At 43.7% G+C, this 22,957-nt stretch overlaps 1 protein-coding gene across 3 annotated transcripts in view; it reads right to left on the reverse strand.

Annotated features, from left to right (window-relative positions):
• Nucleotides 1-5,121: 5,121 nt before the first annotated feature.
• Nucleotides 5,122-22,957, reverse strand: part of LOC115261430 (uncharacterized) — a 129,845-nt gene continuing 112,009 nt past the window's right edge. The window contains exons 3-4 of one of the 3 annotated variants that reach the window (XR_009998872.1): nucleotides 8,419-9,251; nucleotides 5,122-5,231 (exon numbers count right to left, since the gene is read on the reverse strand). Coding sequence is in view for 1 of the 3 variants with exons in the window: in XM_062857202.1 (XP_062713186.1) it covers nucleotides 9,079-9,251 (173 nt within the window). In the remaining 2 variants the exon portion in view is untranslated. Of the gene's footprint in view, nucleotides 5,232-8,418; nucleotides 9,252-22,957 lie in introns of those variants that run through there. The other 2 variants (XR_009998871.1, XM_062857202.1) reach the window with 2 other exon arrangements.

A 22,957-nucleotide genomic window follows, 5' to 3' on the forward strand; every position in this document is an offset into this window, starting at 1 on the left:
AACAAAGGCACCATGTGCATGCACGTGCATATAAATGCAACTGTAGAGGACAGGGCTGATCGCGAATGGCTTCGAAGGCAGGTGAAAAACGTCTCTCATTCTAAATTTACATTCAAGACTATAAACAATAACAATGTTCGACAACACTCAACATGACCATGGTGTATCCACTAACATAGAAGTTGTCTTCTTTACGAGAGTTCCTCAAGCTTATTTCTCATCCCGGGATTCCTTCAAGAATTTCTCCAGCATTCATCCTGGAATTTCTCTCAGAATTTTTCGCGTGATTCCTAAAAACTTTGATTCCGGATTTTTTTTCTAGGGTTACTTCAAATATGCCTCCCGACATCTTTTTTTCAGGAACTGCTCCTAGAGGACTGTATGGTCAAAGTTTATTTTGTCCATTGGCAGCATATACTGTTTCATTATTACCAGCCCTGGCACAGCAGAAGCAAAACTATCAAGCAGCGGTCATGCTGTCAACAAGTTGTCCACATGGAAGATCATGTTGCGTCTGTTTCAGAATACTCAAAAACATTTGTCAATCATAATTGATTTGTTTGTCGTCGCGGTGTATCAACGAATCGAACCGAATGGCCAGTGCTTCAATTAGGGATGTTATTCCGAGAAACGCCTAATAGAAATGAATTCATTTCACGTTTTCTTCGCTTCATGCATGTTGTTGGTCGTCTCGTCTCCGCCAACGAGAAATAGATCAAAGATCTTACATTCCTCCGATTCCCCTCCGATCGGGTCGTCGGGTGGTGGTAATCAAATAAGTGTATAAATTCAAAACCAGAGTCTTTTCGCACTTGGTCAGAATGACAAGCGAAACCAGACCGGGGTCCGGTCGATGAAACCCGACTTATGCAGGCGAGCGAAATCTGTCTGCAGTAGTGCAGGATGGGCGGAGGCAGCAAAAGAAATCGCCACCGCGATTTCAATAAAAAAAAAAGTCGCACAGCAGGTTGAGTTCGTTGAGTCCGGTCCACACTCGTTATTGTACACACGCGGGTACATGCGAAATTAAATGAGGAATTTATTACCGATATTCTTGGTCATTAAAATATTCATGGCAAATGGTCAATCTCCAGGTGCTCCGATGGTCTCTTTTTCCTCGTGCAGCTCGTCGGACGAGAGTGCACCAACGGACCGGACGCATTTATATGCATGATGTAAAAGTAGATGCGATGATGCAAGGGCAATACGATGTTGATGGGATCCTTTCATCTTACTTAGTTGGAGACTTAGGCCAGTGGCCTTCGGGAAAATGGCTATGCGGATCACTTCGGGAGTTTATTAATAAGTTTATACTGTTTTCTTGAAGTACCTAGAGGTTTTTGCTTCTGAAATCGTCCTTTTTCGTTCAGGAACTCGTTGTTTTAAGTCACAGTTGCCTCTGTGATCACGTTTATTGAAGTCACTTTACACTACAGGTATGGGGAGTTCATTCGTGACAGCTCAGGTGGACCAACTCTGCTGATAAGTCTCTCATAGGACAGCAATCCACGAACACAGACCATTGCACCAAACACCTGAAACTTTACGATTTGGATTTCTTTGAATACCACAAGCCGGGAGCTAGAGTTTTTTGCGGTTTTCTTCTTAAACTGTTTAGTTTTTGTTTGATATTGAACTTCAATGCTTACTCCCAAGTCTTAGTCTGTCGGGCTGCAAAATGGTAAGTCTACAAGGAGCGTCCAACATAGCTCAGCACAAACTCTGGTCGTCACAAGTACATCATGCTTCCACGGGTCCATCGATGACAAAGACCGCCAGCTAAGAGTTGTGTGCTTAGCTGGTAGTGCAGCCTGGGCACTGTCGTCCTTCTGACTCCAGATGGCTTGAGGAGGTACGCCCAGAGCGTCTGTTCGCCAAGAAGGTGCGACTCAAATAGCGTCTGGTCTGGCATCCAGCGGTTGAGTATGTAAAGCTCCTCCACCACCGGAAGCCCCACCACGGTGTATAGAAGACCTTAGGCCAACAACCTACTGTTCCCTCCCGAAACCCAAAAAACGTTACAGAAACCGAAAATAAAAGAAAACGAACTGATTCAACGGCAACAACTTTTAGCACAAAGCAGCGGACAAGAATTGAAACTTGGAATGAAACCCTCCCAGGGTAAACTGGCATTACTAGCCAATTATTAGGCATGTCGTATGAAGAAGCTTGAGATCCTAGGACTAAGTGAAGTCCGCTGGGCGAACTTTGTAGAACACGGATTGAAATCGAGTCAAATTTTGCTATACTCTGGCCTACGAACGAAAACGCAACTCGTCACCGTTCGGTTGATCTCCGGCTTCTGAACCTATTAATGAGAGGATAATTGTAGCCAGATTCAGAACACGGGTTCGAAACCTTACCATGATCCAATGTTACGCGCCAACCGATGCTGCCGACATGCAGAACCAAGAGAAATTTTACAGTCAACTGAATGCTGTACCTACGTCTTAGATTCCAAAAGGTGATACATATCTAGATCCTCATGGGCGACTTCAATGCTAAGGTTGGTTCCGACAACTCGGACTATGAGCACGTCATGGGACGCCACGGCCTCGGAGAAATGAGCGAAAACGGAGAGCTGTTTGCACTGTTTGCAGAGTTTTGTGGCAACAGAGGCATGATGATTGAGGGATCACTCTTTTGCCTTCAATGCTTGAACTAGTGCACAATGTGACATGATTTTCCCGTAATAGCGTCACGAAAAATAAAACCGAACAAATCTGCATCAGCCGGAAATGGAGAGGAAACCTTCTTGACTTGCGCAACAAACGTAGCGCCGACATTGCGTCCGACCATCATCTCCTAATCGGCGAGATCCGACTAGGGCGCATCCGGATCCATCGACAGGAGGAGAAAATCTGACGCCGGTTCAGCACACCCCGACTGGAAGACGCTGCGGTGAAAAGGTCCTTCGTCGAGGAGCTGAAAAACCGTGCTGCGGATATTCTGCAAGGTGGAAGCGTTGAAAATCAATGGAGCGCCATCAAGAACGCCTTCATCGCCACCGGCGAAAATAATTTGGGTGAGCTACGCGTTCTGAGAAAGCAGTGGATCACAGATGATACCTGGAGAAAGATAGAAGAGCGAAGGAACGCCAAAGCCGCGATAGAGCGAGCGAAAACACGAGGAGCCAAAGCCCTAGTCCGTCAGCGCTATTCGGCCCTCAAGAAGGAAGTGAAACGCTCATGTAGGCGGTACAAAAGAGCGTGGGCCAACTTAGCCCACGAAGGTAAGAAAGCCTCCTCTACGATGTCTCACGTCGCTCTAGTGGGACTAAGATGAATGCTACGATGCCCGTGAAAGACACATCTGGATAGCTATTGACCGACTCGACTGACCAGCTAAAACGCTGGTTTGAGCACTTTGGAAACCTTTTTCAAGTATCGGCCACGCCACCTCAACACCTCAACATGATTCGCCAAGGGTTCGACATATTACCCGTGTCAACACCGAAGCTCCATCATTGCAGGAGATAGAAGTAGCCATCCGTAGCATGAAATCGAACAGGGCCCCCGGGGGTCGATCGCATATCAACCGAGATGCTCAAAGCTGACCCCGTAGTATCTGCACAACTGCTGCATCAATTATTCTGCAACATATTGGAAACCACAACATTTCCGGACGACTGGATGCAAAGCGTCTTAGTGAAGGTGCCCAAAAAGGGTGACCTGACTGTATGCGATTATTGGCGGGTTATCATGTTGCTGTGCATCGCTCTCCAAATCGTCTGCAAAGTGATCCTTAACCTGATACAGGAGAAGATTGACGCAACTCTCCGGAGGCAGCAAACAGGATTCCGTGCCGGACGATCCTTTGTGGATATATTGTCACACTCCGTATCATCCTAGAGCAAATCAACGAATTCCAAGAATCTCTCCACCTGGTGTTCATTGATTACGAAAAAGCTCTCGACTGTCTCAATCATGAAACCATGTGGGGGCCCTCAGGCGCAAAGGTATCCATGAGAAAATAATCGGCCTCGTTGAAGCACAGTATTTATTTTATTTATTTATTTATTTTGCTTTATTCGTGTAACTTAAGATTTACAATCTTTTTTAATGTTACAATTTGTAGGTATCAGCAGGATGTGCATGTTAGAGCTTGTCAACTAATTCATTCATTTAACTATTATCTAATTGCTGTGTTCATTTCAGTTTAGTGCGTGTTATTCAACTCCAAGAGTAGATCCCGTTTAAAGCTCGAAAAATTATTGGCAGATTTCAGATTTGATGGCAGGGAATTCCAACTAACTATACCCCTAACAAACAGCGACCGGTTATAATAAGCAGATTGATTAATAGGAACAAGAAGGCTTCTTGTTCTGGTGTTTCTGCATAGATTCAGCTTTGAAAACAGATAGCTAGGGTTTCCAGATGAAAGTATTTTAAAAATATGACAGCAGGATCTAAATTTGAAAAACTGATCGAAAGGACAACAAATAAGCTGACTTTGAAAGTGTGTGACACAGTACATGGCATTTCCATGCAGAGTACTACACAACGGTGTCTTGTCCGTTCCCATCCGGGTCGTTGCTGGAGTAAGGCAAGGATGTATCCTATCAACGCTACCGTTTTTCATCGTAATGGACGAGATCCTGGAAGGTGCGATTAATCGTGAACCAAATCGTGGGTTGATATGGCAGCCCATTACCAAGAAGCATCTAAATGACTTCGAACTGACTCTCTTATTTCAACTCTAATATACAGAGTAAGCTCGATGACCCTACCCTCGCTTCTCGGCGGCAGATCTCACCATCAACGTCAACAAGACCAAATCGTTGGATGTGAACACGGTCAACGCTTCCAGTTTTACGGTAGCTGAGCAACAGTGGAGAATGTTGAAAGCTTCCAATATCTCGGTAGCCAAATGGCTGCCGATGGTGGCACCCAAATCGACATATTCAGGTGCACGGATCAAGAAGACGAGGGCTGCCTATACGAGTTTAAGAAATGTAAGGAAAAGCAATAAGATTAGTCGACGCACCAAAATCCGAATTTTCAATTCGACCGTGAAATCTGTGCTGCTGTGCGTTAGTGAAACTTGGTGCGTATCAGCGGAGAACACTCAACGGCTGCGGCTCCATCGTCGATGTCATCAAGAGCCTATACCGACAGAAATTCGGGAGCGAATGTGGATGTGGGTCGGCCACACGCTACGCTCGGGCGGGAATGAAATCTGCAAATAAGCATTAGATTGAAACCCAGCAGGACATCGCAGCAGAGGCAGACCTAGAGGCCTGGTGGACCGACGCGATTGCGGACCTGCGCCGCGCCTGCCTACGGGCTAGGCGGCGGATGCAGCGAGCACGATCAGAGGAAGAGCGAAACGAACGGCGGGTGGTGTTCGCCGCTGCAAAAGCCGCGCTCAAGACCGAGATAAGAGCAAGCATAAAGGCCTGCTTTGAGGGTCTCTGTCAGAGTGCCAATACGAACCCGTGGGGTGACGCCTACAGGATCGTTATGGCCAAGACGAGAGGTGTGATGGCTCCTACAGAGCAATCTCCAGAGATGTTGGAGGGGATCATTGAAGGACTTTTTCCGCGTCATGATCCTAGTCCTTGGCCTCCTTTCGTAGGACAGCCGGGGACTGGGGCTGGCGATGAGGAAAGGGTCACCGATGTGGAACTTGTGGGGATAGCTAAGTCCCTTAGCGTAGGTAAGGCCCCAGGTCCGGACGGAGTTCCGAACCTGGCCTTAAAAGTAGCTATTGCAGAAGCTCCCGAGATGTTCAGGTCTGCTATGCAGAAATGCCTGGACGAGGGAGTTTTCCCAGAAGCTTGGAAGAGGCAGAGCCTGGTACTATTGCCAAAGGCGGGGAAACCACCCGGAGACCCGTCGGCATATAGACCAATATGCTTGATTGACACGGCGGGGAAGGTGCTCGAAAAGATCATCCTCAATAGAATGTTGAAGTTCACTGAGGGCGTAAATGGTCTCTCGAGCAACCAGTATGGCTTCCGGAAGGGGAGGCCCACCGTAGACGCTATCTTGTCGGTTACAAAAACCGCCGAGAAAGCACTCGAGCCTAAGAGGAGGGGAATTCGCTTCTGCGGGGTAGTGACTCTGGATGTAAGGAATGCATTTAATAGCGCCAGTTGGGCTGCTATTGCCGATGCGCTCTTGCGTCTGGGGATACCGGAGTACTTGTACAAGATTCTCGGAAGCTACTTCCAGAATCGCGTACTAGTTTACGACACGGAGGTGGGTCGGAAGTGCTTTCACATAACCTCAGGAGTCCCGCAAGGTTCCATCCTGGGTCCGGTGTTATGGAATGTCATGTACGACGAGGTGTTGAGGTTAGAGTACCCAGTGGGAGTGGTGATTGTTGGATTTGCCGACGATATTACGCTCGAAGTCTACGGTGAAACGATCGAGGAGGTGAAGTTGACTACCGACCACTCGATCAAGGTTGTGGAGGCGTGGATGCGGTCCAGAAAACTGGAGCTGGCTCACCACAAGACAGAGGTGACGGTTGTTAACAACATGCAGTCGGCGCAGCAGACGGAGATCAGTGTAGGAGAGTGCACTCTTCTGTCGAAGCGCTCTGTCACATAACCTCAGGAGTCCCGCAAGGTTCCATCCTGGGTCCGGTGTTATGGAATGTCATGTACGACGAGGTGTTGAGGTTAGAGTACCCAGTGGGAGTGGTGATTGTTGGATTTGCCGACGATATTACGCTCGAAGTCTACGGTGAAACGATCGAGGAGGTGAAGTTGACTACCGACCACTCGATCAAGGTTGTGGAGGCGTGGATGCGGTCCAGAAAACTGGAGCTGGCTCACCACAAGACAGAGGTGACGGTTGTTAACAACATGCAGTCGGCGCAGCAGACGGAGATCAGTGTAGGAGAGTGCACTATCCTGTCGAAGCGCTCTGTCAAGCACTTGGGCGTGATGATCGACGATAAGCTTACCTTCGGTAGCCACGTCGATTATGCCTGTAAAAGAGCCTCCACAGCTATTGCGGCACTGTCCCGGATGATGTCCAATAGCTCAGCGGTGTACGCCAGTACGCGCAAGCTTCTGGCTAGTGTTGCTACGTCCATACTTAGGTATGGCGGCCCGGCGTGGGGTACCGCGCTAAGTACTGAATGCTACCGACGGAAGCTGGAAAGTACTTACAGGCTTATGTGTCTGAGGGTTGCAAGCGCGTACCGTACCGTGTCACACGACGCTCTCTGTGTCATTACTGGTATGGTGCCCATCAGCATTCTTATCAGTGAGGACATGGAGTGCTTCGAAATGCGCGGCACAAGAGGCATACGCAAGACTGTCAGGATGGCCTCTATGGTCAAATGGCAGCGCGCGTGGGACAGTTCCACCAAAGGAAGGTGGACCCATAGGTTGATACCGAGGGTAGATAGTTGGATTAATAGGCGCCATGGGGAAGTTACATTCCACCTGACACAGGTCATGGTTGCTTCCGACAGTATCTACACCGTTTCGGGCATGCGGATTCTCCCGAATGCCCAGTGTGCAATGGTTTAGAGGAGACGGCGGAACACGTTTTGTTCGTGTGCCCGCGTTTGCGCACAATGCGTGACCGCATGCTTGCCACATGCGGCGAGGACACAACTCCGGACAACTTGGTCCAGAGAATGTGTAGGGATGAGATTAGCTGGAATGCCGTTTCAACGGCTATCACCCATATCGTCTGGGAGCTACAGAGGAGGTGGCGCGTGGACTCGGAGAATGGCTAGTCCAGATGCAGTACAAGAGGTGGTCCAGGGGTTCGAAGTCGGCTTCGTAGGTCATACCGGTGCCCTGCGGTCGAGATCGACCCTTACAGCGATTAAGTGGCCGCGGAGAGGAAGTCCCGGTGGCGGTGCTGTCGTGGCGTCAGTCTACTGGGTTGGATCTGAGCCCGCGGTTGGAAAGGGGCCCCCGGCAAGTGTCGGGGTAGGTGAGACCCTGCTGTCTGCAACCTACGGATGCATCTGATAGGGCCTGAAGGGTAGTAATACCCTTCCTTTGCGGGCAGGTCAGATCGGGTTGCATGTGGGCATCAGTTCTTGATGTCCGCTCAGCAGTAGGGCGCGGGCGGGGTTGACCCTGCCCGCCTTCCGAGGACAAAGGGAGTGGCGAGGACCACTCGGGAAACTGGCTAAGCGCCAGCAGGCTACCGTGATGGACTCTCCAGAGCGAGTCATCGATGTTCGTTGCTGCTAGGCTACGGCAGCTAACCTTGAGGGTGCGATATGCACTAGCCCCTCTCTGAAGCAATACCTTCTTGGTGGTTCCGGAGAGACGTAGGGTTTGGCGACCATAGGAATGTGTTTTAGTGGGTCGAGGAGAGAGTAGTCCTGGCTTCTACCGGCATTGTAGAAGACGGCCTCAACTCCACACTACCCTAACCTTCCTGTTAGGGTGTCTGATGAGCAGATTTATCCCCCTATGGTTTAGAAGGAAAAAAAGACCTAGAGGCTCATGGCGGCGCAGCCTCAATAAAGAAATAAAGGAAGTCGACAGAAATTTGACATGGCCACAGGTCAAGGCGATGATGGCTGGCAATCACCCAGGATGGAGATCTTTCAATTCGGCCTTCTGTACCACCGTGGGTGCTCAGGACTGAAAGTAAGTAGTCATACAATTACAGGCGAGCATAGATTATAGTTGAATGTGTGGTGTTACTGTTCAAAGTGTTAATAATTACTGTAACAGTTGTAGATGTCAAGGACTAAACTCCTGGATAATTTGGACGACCTTGAATGACCCAAAACTATACAATAATATCCATTAGTGTCGAGTATCCATAGTTGATTATTCAACGTTACACAGTACAGCGGACATGACTATATACTGAAAGTTCTGTACTCCAAGATAGTTTCTAATGACTTGGAGTATCCTCATTATGCTTCTGAATGGCGCTCGAGATTTCAAGAGAATCACGGATCCCTATTTCTTTTTGACCCCTCCGGTCCCAGATGGACCAATTTTTGTCTGGCTCAGCTCATCGAAGGTAAATTTTTTGAATCAATAGTTTTCCCTCAACAATAATCCACAAAAATGGCTTCAGACCCTCCCTTATGTACTTCCGCCCTTCCCATGGGCGCCATGGCAGGCGCTATTTTGAAATTTCACTTACCGTTGAACTTTTGCGCTCGGATACCGAGCACCGACGAGAGCTTGGTTATCGAGTCTTTGGTGTTTCGCTCCAGCAGGGTTTTGGCGTGCACCGCCAGCTTATTCTCTATCGTGTGTGTACAACAGGTGCCACCGGGCGGCACATCACAGTATCGTAACGGTCTATCTGTAAGAGGGTAATGAGGAGAGAGAAAAGGAAACGGAAAATAAGTACGTGAATCTATGTTTGGTGGTGAGAACAGAAGATGAGAGCATCAATTTGGCGCAAGGGTAATGAAGCGTTTAACTGGATGTAATTGGTAAACGAAAAGATAAACCGGGTAGAATGTGCATTTGCGTTATGATATTGTACTCCCTTATTCAGATTATCAATTATATTGGAATTCCACATGTTTTCTGAGGAATTGTAATAAATCAAACAACCCAAGAATTACACAGAGAGCCTATTTAAGATGCCGAACTATTCAAAAATCTGTTATAAATGTATTAGAAAAACGAAGGCAACATTGAAAGCACTTAATCACACTTTTTTTCAATTTTACGTCAACACTGCTACTGCTCGATTTTTACAAATAAGACTATGGAACGAGCTCACCAATTTGCATACATATATTGCGGCGCTCATAATAAATCCACATTGGGCGGCGGCGATATGGCCGCTAAGAGATACCCGCGATCAGGGATGAGAAATGTACTGGAAAAAACGGTTACCGGCTGTACATTTGACATTTATCCACACGAACATCACAGGCCCAGCAAAACTCAAACTGTTCGAAAAATAAATGTCATAACATTTTTTTTCCTGCAGCCTTCTTCCTCGAAACGGTTTTCAAGCGCGAGAGTGCCAGTACTCGAGCACAACGACGACAGAAATTTCTGTCTCTCCCATTTTCGCATTTTTCTGCGTTTCAAACCGCTTCTAGACAAACTTCTTAAATTGCAACACGAAGCTAGGAGTGTCCTCTAGCTATTTGTGCATATTGATTTAAATTATTTATTAAAACAAGCGAGTTATTAGCAGTTGGAAATATTTGACATTTTTCGCAATCACCCGCCGTAGCATGACTGCTCATAAATATTTTCGTGGGGAAGCGAAAACCATCAAGCGTCTGCTTGACTGCCGTCGGCGCGGCGTCTGATGGTATTGGTGCTGCCGTTGTTTTGTTTTTATTTTACTGCCAGTATCGATGAACGGTAAACAGAAAAAAGTCTCATTCTCATGCCTGCCCGCGATACAGACGCAATGTCAAAATCGAACAGATACTGTCACCCACCCAGCAGCATCGCAGCAGCCTTCAGGCCGTTCATATCAAAACAACAGTTGGCACAATGGCAACTCAGGTGGCCAGAAATCGTAATAACATTTATCGCGACATTGTTTCACTATAATACGCACACGCATCACCTCGTCGGCTTTGTGTTTAATATTTAATCGGGATGTTATTTGGTGATGCTACAGGATGCTGCGGCGGTATCTTCTCCATTTTCCACATTGCGTCTGTATCACGTGCACCTCCTCGCGGCCATATCGCCGCAGCCTCATGTGGATTTGATATAAGCGCCGCATGCAAAATTTCTGACCATCAGGTCGCTCATAGTGGTGCGCTCATATTTTGACAACTTGATGGAAAAGAAGAAGATAAACGCGTTTCGCGGATTTATCTTGCAAGGCACAATACACCCAAAGAAAATGGTCCACACTGGCCCGGACTCTTCCGCATAATCTAAGCATTTGGCATCAAGTAGAACAAAATGCCCCTTCTCATTAATAACAAAAATTCTCCCTCCGCATAAGTTTGAACCATAAGATGACAATACCATAAGCTTGAACCATAAATTACACCTTCGTTCGAACATTTTCATACATGTGGTCTTAGGCACAAAATATCGCGGGAATTATCTGATGCACTTTACGTCCTTTCTTTTTAATTTTGTTTTATTTTCGCGCTATGCATGTTCAGTGTTGGTACATTCCTTTCCTCATCGACCTGAGTTGAACCAATGCTTCAAACTTTCATTCAGGTAACCCCAAAATAACGGTGCACGTGGGGCTGCAATCCTGCATGAAATAGGTAGGTATGTACGCTCCCCAGCCAATCGACGGACGTCTGATCTTTGATCGGACTTTCTGGGCAGCAGAGCAGACACAGACCAGTAGCAGCAATAGGCGCACAAGCAAAACAAAAATTATCTAATTGGCCATGGTCAATCAGCTTCTCTCGGCTTCGGGTACCTTATGATGTATGTATACATGCTGCGTATGCTTTCCCACCAAAAGCCACGGTATCTCCCATTCCAACGCAACAACGATTGCTGCAGCATTACACGTGTGCCTCTACTTTCGATTTATTTTTTATTCTCTTTGCGGGTGCCGAAAAAATCTGTCGAGTAATTTAAATTCTCCAGAATAATAACCCTGCGCGGAAAAGTTCTTAATTATTGCTTCCGCTTTAGTTCATAATTTTGTTGTTTTACTGAAAGGAAAGCAACGTTTAAAATTGAATAAAGTCATTATGTTTTCACCTTTCTTTGAGCGTGCCTCACCTCCCTCTAGTAGTTTGTTTGGCTCCCTGGTCGGTAGCATCATCCCATCCTCGACCAATCGACGCGTCGGTATGCCGCACAATAAAAAGCTAACCGATTTTTAATATACACACATAGTATAGCTACATATGGTTGGAATTTTTTAAGTACCGTGCTTTTTGCGCATAGTTCACCTTTGGACCTACAATTAACATTTGTTGTGTTACTTTCGGCTGTGAAATTGAAGGTTTCCCGCCGTGATGCATATATTTTGGAACTCGCAGCAGCTAGCCTTCTGTTGATGTTCCACTTTGATCGAGGTTGTGCTCCAGATGATGTGCTCGTCCATGTTGGTATCAATTGGTATCCGGAATGCCTCCCGCAACATATACATACACATTACACGTACTATGTGTTTGATAAGAATGAAAGGTTTTGTCCTGTAATACCTAACGTCGTTAAGTAGACATAAGACTTGTACATATACTTAACAGCATAACAAGTAATTCAGTTTAGTAGCAGAAACTTCTGTTTAGAATTTGAAAAAAAAATCTTGTAAAATTATCATACTTATAACATCTATCACAGCGGAGGCGTTAAGGCAGAACATGGGGACAGAACTACAGAGGAATAACATTCATGAATTTAGCGTACAAGATTTTGCCTGGAATTCTGTTTAACAGGCTGAGGCCGATTGAGGAATCTTTCGTCGGCGGATCTGCGTGAGGGCCCCGAACAAAGACAAATCAGATATTCACCTTGCGGCAGATTCGATGTATTTTTTTTTTTCGAGTACAGCTTGCAGACCTATCATCCTCTCCTCTCCTCTTCTTGGCGTAACGTCCTCATTGGGACAAAGCCTGCTTCTCAGCTTAGTGTTCTATGAGCACTTCCACAGTTATTAACTGAGATCTTCCTCTGCCAATGACCATTTTGCATGCGTATATCGTGTGGCAGGCACGAAGATACTCTATGCCCAAGGAAGTCAAGGAAATTTTCTTTACGAAAAGATCCTGGACCGACCGGGAATCGAACCCGTCACCCTCAGCATGGTCATGCTGAATACCCGTGCGTTTACCGCCTCGGCTATATGGGCCCTATCATCTGTTTATCGATTTCAGGGCGGCATACGATTGGGGAGAGGGGAAACGAGTTATAGCAGATTATGATCAAACATGGTTTTCTGACGAAGCTGATTAGACTGATTCGAATAAATCAAATGTACGGATTGCAGGTGAAATTTCGTCTTCGTTCGAAACCTTAGACAGACCAGCTCTCATAATAGCTCCTTCAAGATCAATATTGAATAACAGATTCGACAGCTCGTCACCGTCTGGTCACGAAAGATGACGAAATTTCAACCGCAACCCGAACATCCGATTTTGATCCAGCAAGTTTTGCACGAATCTGCCTGATCAGTTTCTCCGGAAAACCGTGTTCTACCTTTATCAGCCATAACTCATTTTTATCACTAAATAAATCGAACGACGCCTTGAAATCAATAAAAAAATGGCAGGTCTGGAAGTTTTACTTCCGAACTGTATCTAGGATTTGTCGCCTAGAGGAATTCCTGGAGTAATTCATGAAAGAATGACAGGCTGAATTGCTGGAGTAACCGGAATTCCTGGACGAATCCCACCAGGGATTTATGCAGAAATCCTAACAGAAATTGCTGGAGCAATCCCCGCTGAAATTTCTGAAGGAATATCAAGAGGAATTGCTAGAAGCACTTCGTGAGAAATCCCCGAATAAAATCTCCGGAGGAATACTTAGATAAGATGCTGGAGGAATCTCAACGGGAGCTTCTTTAAGGATCGTAGCAGTAGTTCCTAAAGGAAAATCAGTATGAAATCCGAACGAAATCGTAGCAGGAATACTTGGAAGAATCTCTGAAGACATCGTTCGGAAGAATACGATATCTGATACAGCAGACGTTCGATAGCTCCAACAACTGACAGACGTGAAAGAACTGTCAGAATGTTGCCAATGTGCATTTGAAAAACATCGCACTGCAACAAATTTGCATGCGAAAAATATTGCATCTATGTTGACATTTTCTTTGACAGATAGTTAGCAGTGCGTAACTACAAACTTGTTGCACTTAGAGAATTTTCAGTTGAAAAGCATTGCAGTTAAAGCGTTTGCACCGGGCGAACGTCTACTGTAATTGGTTGAAAAGGTTGGCTATGACAGAAGCTAGAAGATCTGAAATATGAAAGTTTACCAAATTGAATTGATTGAAATTGGAGTCAATTGGAGAAGGAAGTTTTCAGTTATGTAACAGTCGTAGAGGTTCTTATAACACGCTAAGCGTATAAGCATGCTCTGTTCCAGTTAAAACGTAACGCCAAAAAGAATATTTGTTCGTTACGTTATTTGTATACGACGCTAAAAGGCATAAATTGACGTTTATATTAGGTATACCATGGTAATGCTGAACGAACGACTCGAGTCGAGTCAAGTACAAGACACTGAAGACGACCTTACAGTTGAGGTCGAAATACGTATCTGTCAAAGGATGCAAATTCTTAGTGGGATTCAAAGGAACCGTACTTAACCCGATTTTCTTTTTATTTACAGATATTCCCCTAACAAGCCCAGGTTAATCATCATCAAGAAAGCCTGACAAAATCGGGATTGCGAACTTAATGCTGATCAACTGGCAAACAAACATAGGTAAAAACTGTGAAAGTGCTTTTTTTAGCCAGTTAATTTATTTGAAGGCTCAGCTGTGTATAACATTCTACGGAGTCGAAATTTATTGTGAAAGTTCTCAAAAGAACATGCTCCACTTTTGAGACGTCAAGTCAAGGGAAGAAGTTTGGTTAGAACGAAAATTTGATGGACAATCTTCTTGATTTGAATTTATTTGAAAGAGAATTCAAAAGTCATGATACGCAAAAACTTTTCAGCTCACAATAATAAAACCATTTCATGAGCGTTTAATGCTCTAACCCCTCAGTCTGAACTATGATACTGATTAGTACCTATCAAAATCTACGTGAGAACCAATCAAAGCACCTAGCACTACTCCTCAAATGCAAAATACATTAAGGACAACAATACACACATGTCTACTGCTAAACGATCGACATCTTTCCGAACGGATCTCGCCCGTCCCGAACGGACCGCGATTGAGCATGCAATAAGCAAGCTATTTATCGCTTGTTGATAGCTGGTATCCATTAAAATCTTAATTGAAAAATAAAAAATCAATTTAAGTTCACGGCGACGACGACGATGATGACGATGACGTGTTGTATCACAAATGATGGTCGTTCTTCGTTCGATTATTCCCCATACAGTCAGAGTCTGATCAACCGCCCGCCTGTCCGTCCGAGCCCGAGTGGTGAAACGTTCCAGAGCACACAGAGCTGCTGATGGGTCTTGAGTTTTGAGCTTGAGCTGAGTGGACTCTTCTCCTCATCTGCACGTCTATTCACTTCACTTCGCCTCACCGAGGGTTTTGTGTGTATGCGTTTGTATTAGTCTGCGCGAACCGCAGTTTGATCAATCGCGGTCATTATGTCTTCATTACATTTTGATTGTGGTTTTCTGTAGCATTTTTATTGACCTCAAATGAACTGCCTTAATATATTTGAATATGGTATTTTCGTATTTTATGCAAACATTTCTGAGAGCTGCCCGAGCTCTGTGGTCAACCAAATTGGCCAATCGATAAAAAGGAGGCGTCGTTTAACATGGAAAGCAATAGATGCAGTACAGACAAACAGACGTAACATTGGCAAAATATCCGATCCGGATGTTAACGATCATTTCAAATCTTCTAAGTTGTGACCTTCACAACCAGAGGCGCGCACTTTGTTTTTTCTACGCGCTTGACGTTTTACACGGATTCCTGTAGTACCTACACTATGGAAATACTCGTAACATATGAAATTTAAGCCTATTGGGCGATAGGGTATTGGTTCTAAGGGCACACGGACGTCGACATGTACCGAGACACAGGAATTTTCTTACGAACGAGTGTAGGTGGTGTAGCGACAATATTATGATGAGCACCTGAAGGGCGATGTTGCAAGCATCGAAGGTGGCGAAGATCTAGGAGCACGTGCGGAGGATGAAAGACTTCCGGTCCCTGACCTCCAAGAGATTGAGGAGGAGATTGGCCGATATGGGCATGAAGCATGGAGCATACGTGCAGAGGACCAGCGCGTCCTTGGAGTTTTCGAACGGAATGTGTTGCAAGCACCGTGTGTTGCGGAGTGCAGATGGAAGACGGGACTTGGAGAAGGCGAGTGATCCACGAGCTGCATCAGCTGCTGAGAGAACCAACTATCGTCCACACTGCGAAAATCGGGAGGCTACGGTGGGCGGGTCACGCCATCAGGATGTCGGATAGCAACAATGGTTCTCGAGAGTCATCCAACCGGTACAAAAAGACGTGGTACGCAGCGAGCTAGGTGGGTCGATTTGCGGGACCCTTTTTTTTTTTTTTTGTATTTATGTGTATTTTAACTTATGCTAATTCTACACTTCAGGACCCTTCGCAGAGTGCGGAACTGGAGACACTCAGCCATGGACCGAGTTAACTGGAGACGACTCCTACGTACAGTAGAGGACACTCAGGCCTTAGTCTGACCGGTAAGGTAAGGTAATCAATCGAAGTGCAACTGCTCGAGCCAACACTTGTTTTCTACCGCGAATTATTGTTCACATGTAAGAAAAATGTATTTATTGCTGATAATATTAGCTGACTAAGTGCTATGAAGCATCTATATTAGTTCAAAGGATTTGTTAATGTGGTGAGCTCGTTTTATGCTATTTTTTTTAAATATATATGCATTGGTGGCTTCATAACTTTTTTTTTGTTTTTCGGTTATTCATATGTGATAACAATTAACAACTGATGGCAATCTTCCCAATTATTCGATCATTTGATACAACATGAACTGAAGCAGAATGGGAATAAAAACTCTCTTTTTGTTGGATGAGATACTTTGTCCATCAATACAAAAAACACAATTCGAGATGACGAACTATGATACGGCTAATTCCCACGGAACAATCAATGTAAATGCTTTTACTGCTTGGTTGCAAACCGTAGATACGGCATTTACCTACCAGCCAAAAAAACCTTCCATCGCCTCAAAACCGACGCCTAGCCATCCATGTGGGTACCGGACAATAGTTTGAAATGTAATCCATTAAAATCTCTCTTAATGACGTTGTCAATAAATGAATGGAGTCCCCGGCCTGTCCAACATGGAATGTGCGCAACGGACGACCGGCATTGAAGGCGAGAAGAACACACAACGGGCGAAGGAGACAGACACGGACAGACAGACAAGAGTTGAGAAGCTCTTCGAAAAAGGGAAGCCGAAATACATAATACATAGCGTTAAGGTTGAAGAAGTCGGCAGTATGATCTTCAGTTCTTCTTCATATTATTTTTCAAAACAATCATTGAACGGCTTTTGAATTTTAAATTTGCTTAATAGTATGTGTGACACAATAACACGTGCTTCGGTTCAGGATACGTTTTTATTTTTGCGAAGTATTGTAATCGTATGTTCTGAAATTTTATAAAATGCAGTGGCATGCATGCGACTGCGCATAACTTACGAACGGAATGTCCGATTGCTTAGTTGAGGCAAAAAACTTGAAGAAATTTTGATTTTTTGAACATCAGTTTTCCATATATTTTGAACGGGGACTTGAACTAGGGAACGTCAAACAACGCAGTAGACAAGACAAAGTTAACCGGAGACAGCTAGTTACTGTAACAATCGATGTCGGAGCAATCATTTAAACTAGATTTCTTTAATAACTTCCAAAAACGGTGAAACACTCGATGTCAAAAAAGTGTGCACCCTTTTATGCTGTCTTGCTCCCTCCCACAGGAAGTTTGACGTTTTCTGAAATAAATTTTTCTCTGTGTTTCTACTTTTAAAAAAGCGAGGGAAAGCAAAAATCAATTTTATTGGCGGCGTTAATGACTGCAAGATAATTAACATTGAATGTGTAGTCCGTTTAGCTACACTCGGCTCAGTAATCTTGTGACAATGAAATTAAACTTAAAGAAAACAATAACACTCCAAATAATGCAATTTGCATAATCTTTTCACGAGCCCAAATCTGAAAATCCAACAGCAGCTTCAGTTCGACTTTTCAATTTAAAATTTACTGCGAGTAAGCAAAAGTAAAATTTTTAATCAGACGCGTTTGATGGACATCCAGATTCATTCTCTGCCTTCGCAGATCATTGGTATGTTCGAACATGACACACGGTTAACGAATACAACATCATCAGCTCCCTTTCCAACTTTTTCGATTGTTCATTTTTGGGGCACATAACTTCCTCAACTAGAACCGTTTCATCTCAAACTGAAAGTCACGCTCAAGCTGCACAAAGTTTGTTTACAAAATAATCGAACAAAATGTGGTGGAATGAAAATATCAGCTGATGAGCAATGTTGCCAAATCAGGGCAAATAATGAAGGAAATAAAAATGTGTCCCTTTTTGTAGGAGATTTTTCGAAGCATTTAAATCAATTGTAATGCTCAACTTCAATTGATATATAATATAAAATTAAATTAGATGACACGTTTAATTATTAAGCCAACTTTTCACCGTTTTTGAAATAACTTTGGAAAACTAGTTTAAATAAATCAAAACATTGAACTGGCAACTTCACATTGATGATGCTTCCCTGGTTCGGTCGTAGTGCATGTACCGTCTGAAGTGTGGCTGTGCTGGCATAGTGAGTGTGCTGTTCGCAGGACGAATATTATTGTTCTGATTCCCAAAGTTTGAATCGATCGCGTATATCTTGATGTTATTGTTTAGTGCGCGGCTGTTTTTTAACGATTTTCTCAATCGCGTGATTTAATTGAAATGACGATACATTGTTTTAGTTTCACTGCCAGTGTTGATATTTTAAAAGCAGTTTCTAAAGAAACAAGGCGCTCGGGGGGCAAAAAGTGAGTGTTGTATTGTGTGAAAATTACTGCTGGGTGCAATGAATGCATTTTAGAACTACAGAAATGTGCATAATAGTGATTTTTTTCATTAAAAAAGGTTTGAGTTTCGGGTTTTTGTGGATTTTATGAGAATGTGTGCGTGCCTTTAGCCAGTGCCAAGTTGGTAGTGGTGATAGCAGCGAAGAAAAATGTTTATGAATTTTAGCAGTTTTCTGTGATTTAAAGGCATTTTCGAGGGAAAATGTCATGAAAAATTATTGGTGGTTTTTCCTGCTATCTACTGAATATATTCAGATGAAGGTAAGTTCACGTTTGTTTCATAAAAAGCGTGAATTAGCTTTTCCAGTGAACGAAGAAGAATAAGAAGCAGACAGTCATCGTCATTGACTTAATTAATTACAAATCCTTCAACCTTAAACAGCCACAAATCTTCATTCGACACGCTTGGTGTGTGGGTTAGCTTTCAATGAGCGTTTATTACGATTTATTGTTAAATTTACAGGAAAAACTGCGTTTAGTCAATAATTATCACGCCATGAATCCGAACAAATTTCAAACACCACGCGGTCATCGAGCGCAGCGGAGAGGGATAAACAGCAGCTACCGCCACCCCATTACTGAGAGGAAATACTCGCAGCACGGGCCAAGAGGGCTACACACAGCTACAGAATGCTAGATTTTGGCACTGTTATTTTCAATTAAGTGTCGTTGAAGTGCACTCGTTCGTTACGGTGTGGGGTTGAGCGAAAAGTTGCTGGTAGGTACTCGAGAGATACCCCTTGCCGTGAATCTGATTGAGATGTAGTCACTCTGCTGATTGTGATGATTGCTTTGAAAACTTGACCGGCTGTTGGTTGCAAGCTGTTATGTCATAATGGAAATCTTTGATGCGTAAAATTAAATTTGCCTACATTGTTCGATAAAATCTGGAAAACATCAGTGATTATTAGTTTTACATCGTTTACATCGTTTCAGATAATCGACCTTGTTCTTTCTTTACGTTCATCGCAGGATGAGTGAAAATGACTTCTACCCCCAAGACAATAAGCAAACTTTACATTTTTTTATATATTTTAACATCTCCAAGTCTAGTCTAGTCTAGTCTACACTTACACAGCCATCTTTTAGAAGAATCCTGGAAAATTATAAAATCGACTGCATTACAAGTATTGAAGCGGCCAGGCCTACTGTGCAGCGTCATTAAATACAATTGAAGCAGAGAACGGCGACATCTCGTCAGCCGTTCCGTATAATATGTGTTATGGATGTAAAACAAAATCGTTGGGAGTGATGTAGCTAAGAAAGTTAATATCACTCCATTGAAGCTCTTCGTCCTGGGATGGGACATAGGAATTTCAGCCTCATGTCCTGGCTCGAAAGCCTAGGCTTAAGCGCCATTACTCGCTCTCTGAAATGAGAAGAAAAAAAATCTGGCCATCCTTTTCCCAGCGTTATTAAATAACCAAAACTATAAGTAAGACAGTAAAAAGTATCGAACGTGGGAACGTGGGAAGAAATGTATTCATAATAGTGTTGCCTTGATTAAGTTGGCTAAAGTTGCTCGAGATTTCCGCATGATGCCCTTATTCATTTGTCAACAAATGGGTAGGAGCAGGACATACAAACCCCGAGAAAGTTCTTGAAAAATACTACTAATGAGCAACGCACGTGTTCACCCGTTAAACTCTTGTGCGGTGTCGTGTTATCTGGGTGACCACGGTAACAAGTTCATTTTCTGTAAACACGGCACTGCTCAAACGTCAAACTAGTGTCCTCGAACACTGGACCCTCTCTAACCGTTCCGCACACATATTGCATCACCGTCGTCATCTTTCGACACCGGTTCCAGAAGGTTGTGGATAGGAAAATAATCGAAATGTCCCAAATAGACAGAAATGTGTTTACTCTTAAAGAGAAACTTCAAAGAACACAAACATGGCTGCCACAATGGCCGACTTGGACCCGCGTTTTCAAGAGCACCAATATTGAAAATTCGTAAACAAATGCGCTGGATTTGGAAAAGCTGCCTCTTTTTGCAAGTGAGCAAAGCCAGGATTAACAAGTGCGGCTTAGTTTGATGCTTCTTTCGTCAGATTTGTGCCTCTAAAGTTTGTATGGAAAATTGCAAAGGGATTTCTTGATGTTTCACCTTAATGGAATCTTTTTCACGCATCGACTACGTCATCGTTCGACGCTGAGCCAAAAAAAGTCACAGAACAAAAAAGAACAAAGAACTACGAAAATAAGCGCGGCTATAAAATAATTTTCACTCGCTTGAAACGCACGCTGATTCTGGCCGGCTGCTTGTAATCAAATGGAAGATACGCACCAAATGGTCCACAAATTAAAAATTGTCTGTACAGCTCACACAGGTTTCGGCCATCCGTCAGCAGATAAATGCTTCCGAAATCCTCCAAAACCTCCGCTTGTGGAATTTGTTTCTGGTGTAGCACTAGTTTTCACACATTTTCCCATACTTCACAAACTAATGCACTCGAATGTATACTTTAAATTATTAGAGTAATTTTAAATTTCTTTAAATGAATGAAAACACCAAAAAATGACGGGAGCAAAAATTTACACGTCCGTCAATTCATATAGGGTGACAAAGGGTATTATCGGCAGGTTTGTTCTCTTCGTCATGGGGTGTTTTTGTGGGCCAAATTGTCTGAAATTTGGGCATATAACTTAACTAGGTTGGAAAGGATTTGAGTCCAACTTTGAGATCAACAGGTTTAAAAAAAAACCATGACGAAGAGAATAAAACTGCCGAAAATACGTAAGTTCCTTTTAACATCTCCAAGTGTTTAAAAACATAACAAAAGTTTGGTTTTCTCATCTTGAAGGTAGATTTTTTATTTCGCGCAGTTAGCGATGGACTCAGGAATCGGTTCCCAAGCTTTTTTTTTCGGAAAAGCCCTCATGAATCCTCCATGATTTTTTCTTGGGACTTCTCAAAGAATGCCAGGTGAAAAACTTTCAGGAATTGCTGCTTGGATGCTTCAGGAATCAAAAAAAAAAATCCTGTGATTCTTCCATGTATTTTTCTAGGAGGATGTTTTACAGGAATTCCTTCAAGAATTCCTGCTGCGATTCCTCCAGGAGTTTTCACAAAATTCCTATAAGAAATTTACAGAAATTCTTCCTGGGGTTGCTCCGGGAATTTTTGTCTTGTTTTCTCCATATTTTTTTTTCTGGAATTCCTACACTGGCTCCACTCGCATATGAGTCCCATTTGTAAAAAGTAGAAATGGAAAAAACGACATTTGAAGTTTGGAAATCCGTTTCCATATAAAACTTTGCAAATTCACCAAAATTTGGAAAATATTTCGATCATCTTGAAATTTACACAGATTACTTTTCACTCCAATACATAACTGTAAAAATATTATGTTTACTTAAAAAAAAGTTCAATTTTGTGTTACAGGGTACACAAATCCACGATGGGACTGATATGCGGGTACTTTCAATATGGGACGCTCATGATTTGGTATTTTTTCACGCATTGACATAAAAGTCCGCAATTTTTATTATGGTTCTTAAAAGTACATTGAAAGTTATGGCTATTCATAACGTGACCTCAAAAGTGACGACAAGTCAAATGGGACTGATATGCGAGTGGGGCAGTACAGGAATTGTTACTGAATACCTCCGGGTATTTTCCAAGAACTGCTCCGTAGATTGTTGACGAATTTCTGGTAGAATCCCATCATAGAGATTTCTTCAGTGACTCCTCCAGGGATTTATCCAGGAATGCATCTAAGGATTTCCGAAGGATATCTCTAGGGATTCATCCATGAAATGCTCTAGGTATTCCTTCAGTGTCTGTGTGAGAAGCTGCGCGCATCGCGAAAGAAAATGCTAAAATTGCTGTTATAACTCGTAACAGCGGGTTTTTAAATTAAGATATTTTCGAATCTAAGTCTGCAATAACAAGTGGAAGTCCAGTGTTATGAAATTGTGACTAGAAGCGCGAGTATCTGGAAGATATTTGATAAATTGTGTCAGTCCATGTCAAGATAAATCGACACTCAGTTGCACCAACACTAAATAATACCCCCCCCCCCCTTTTGCTATTGTTGTTGCGAAACTGCTGTTGCTGAGAAATAGCTGTGCATCCAGAAAAAGTTGGCATTACTAAAACCAACACGATCTACCGGAATTTTCTCACGAAGGAATTCAAGCATCTTGTTCAGGAGGTCTTCAAGAAGATAGTTAGGAAAGCTGACCAAACCATAGACCAAACATTCAACTCTTTCAACACTATGCTTCAGTCAATCAAGGCAGCTATGGATGGAGTCAAGTCTACGCAATGCTCACTCCTGGAAAAACAACAGAAAATGAATGGGGAACTCATGCATGGAACATCTGCACAAAATGCAAGATAAGCGCCTGTATGAACTT

Source organism: Aedes albopictus, chromosome 3, assembly GCF_035046485.1.
Source record: "Aedes albopictus strain Foshan chromosome 3, AalbF5, whole genome shotgun sequence".
In the NCBI taxonomy this organism is placed as follows: Eukaryota; Metazoa; Arthropoda; class Insecta; order Diptera; family Culicidae; genus Aedes; species Aedes albopictus.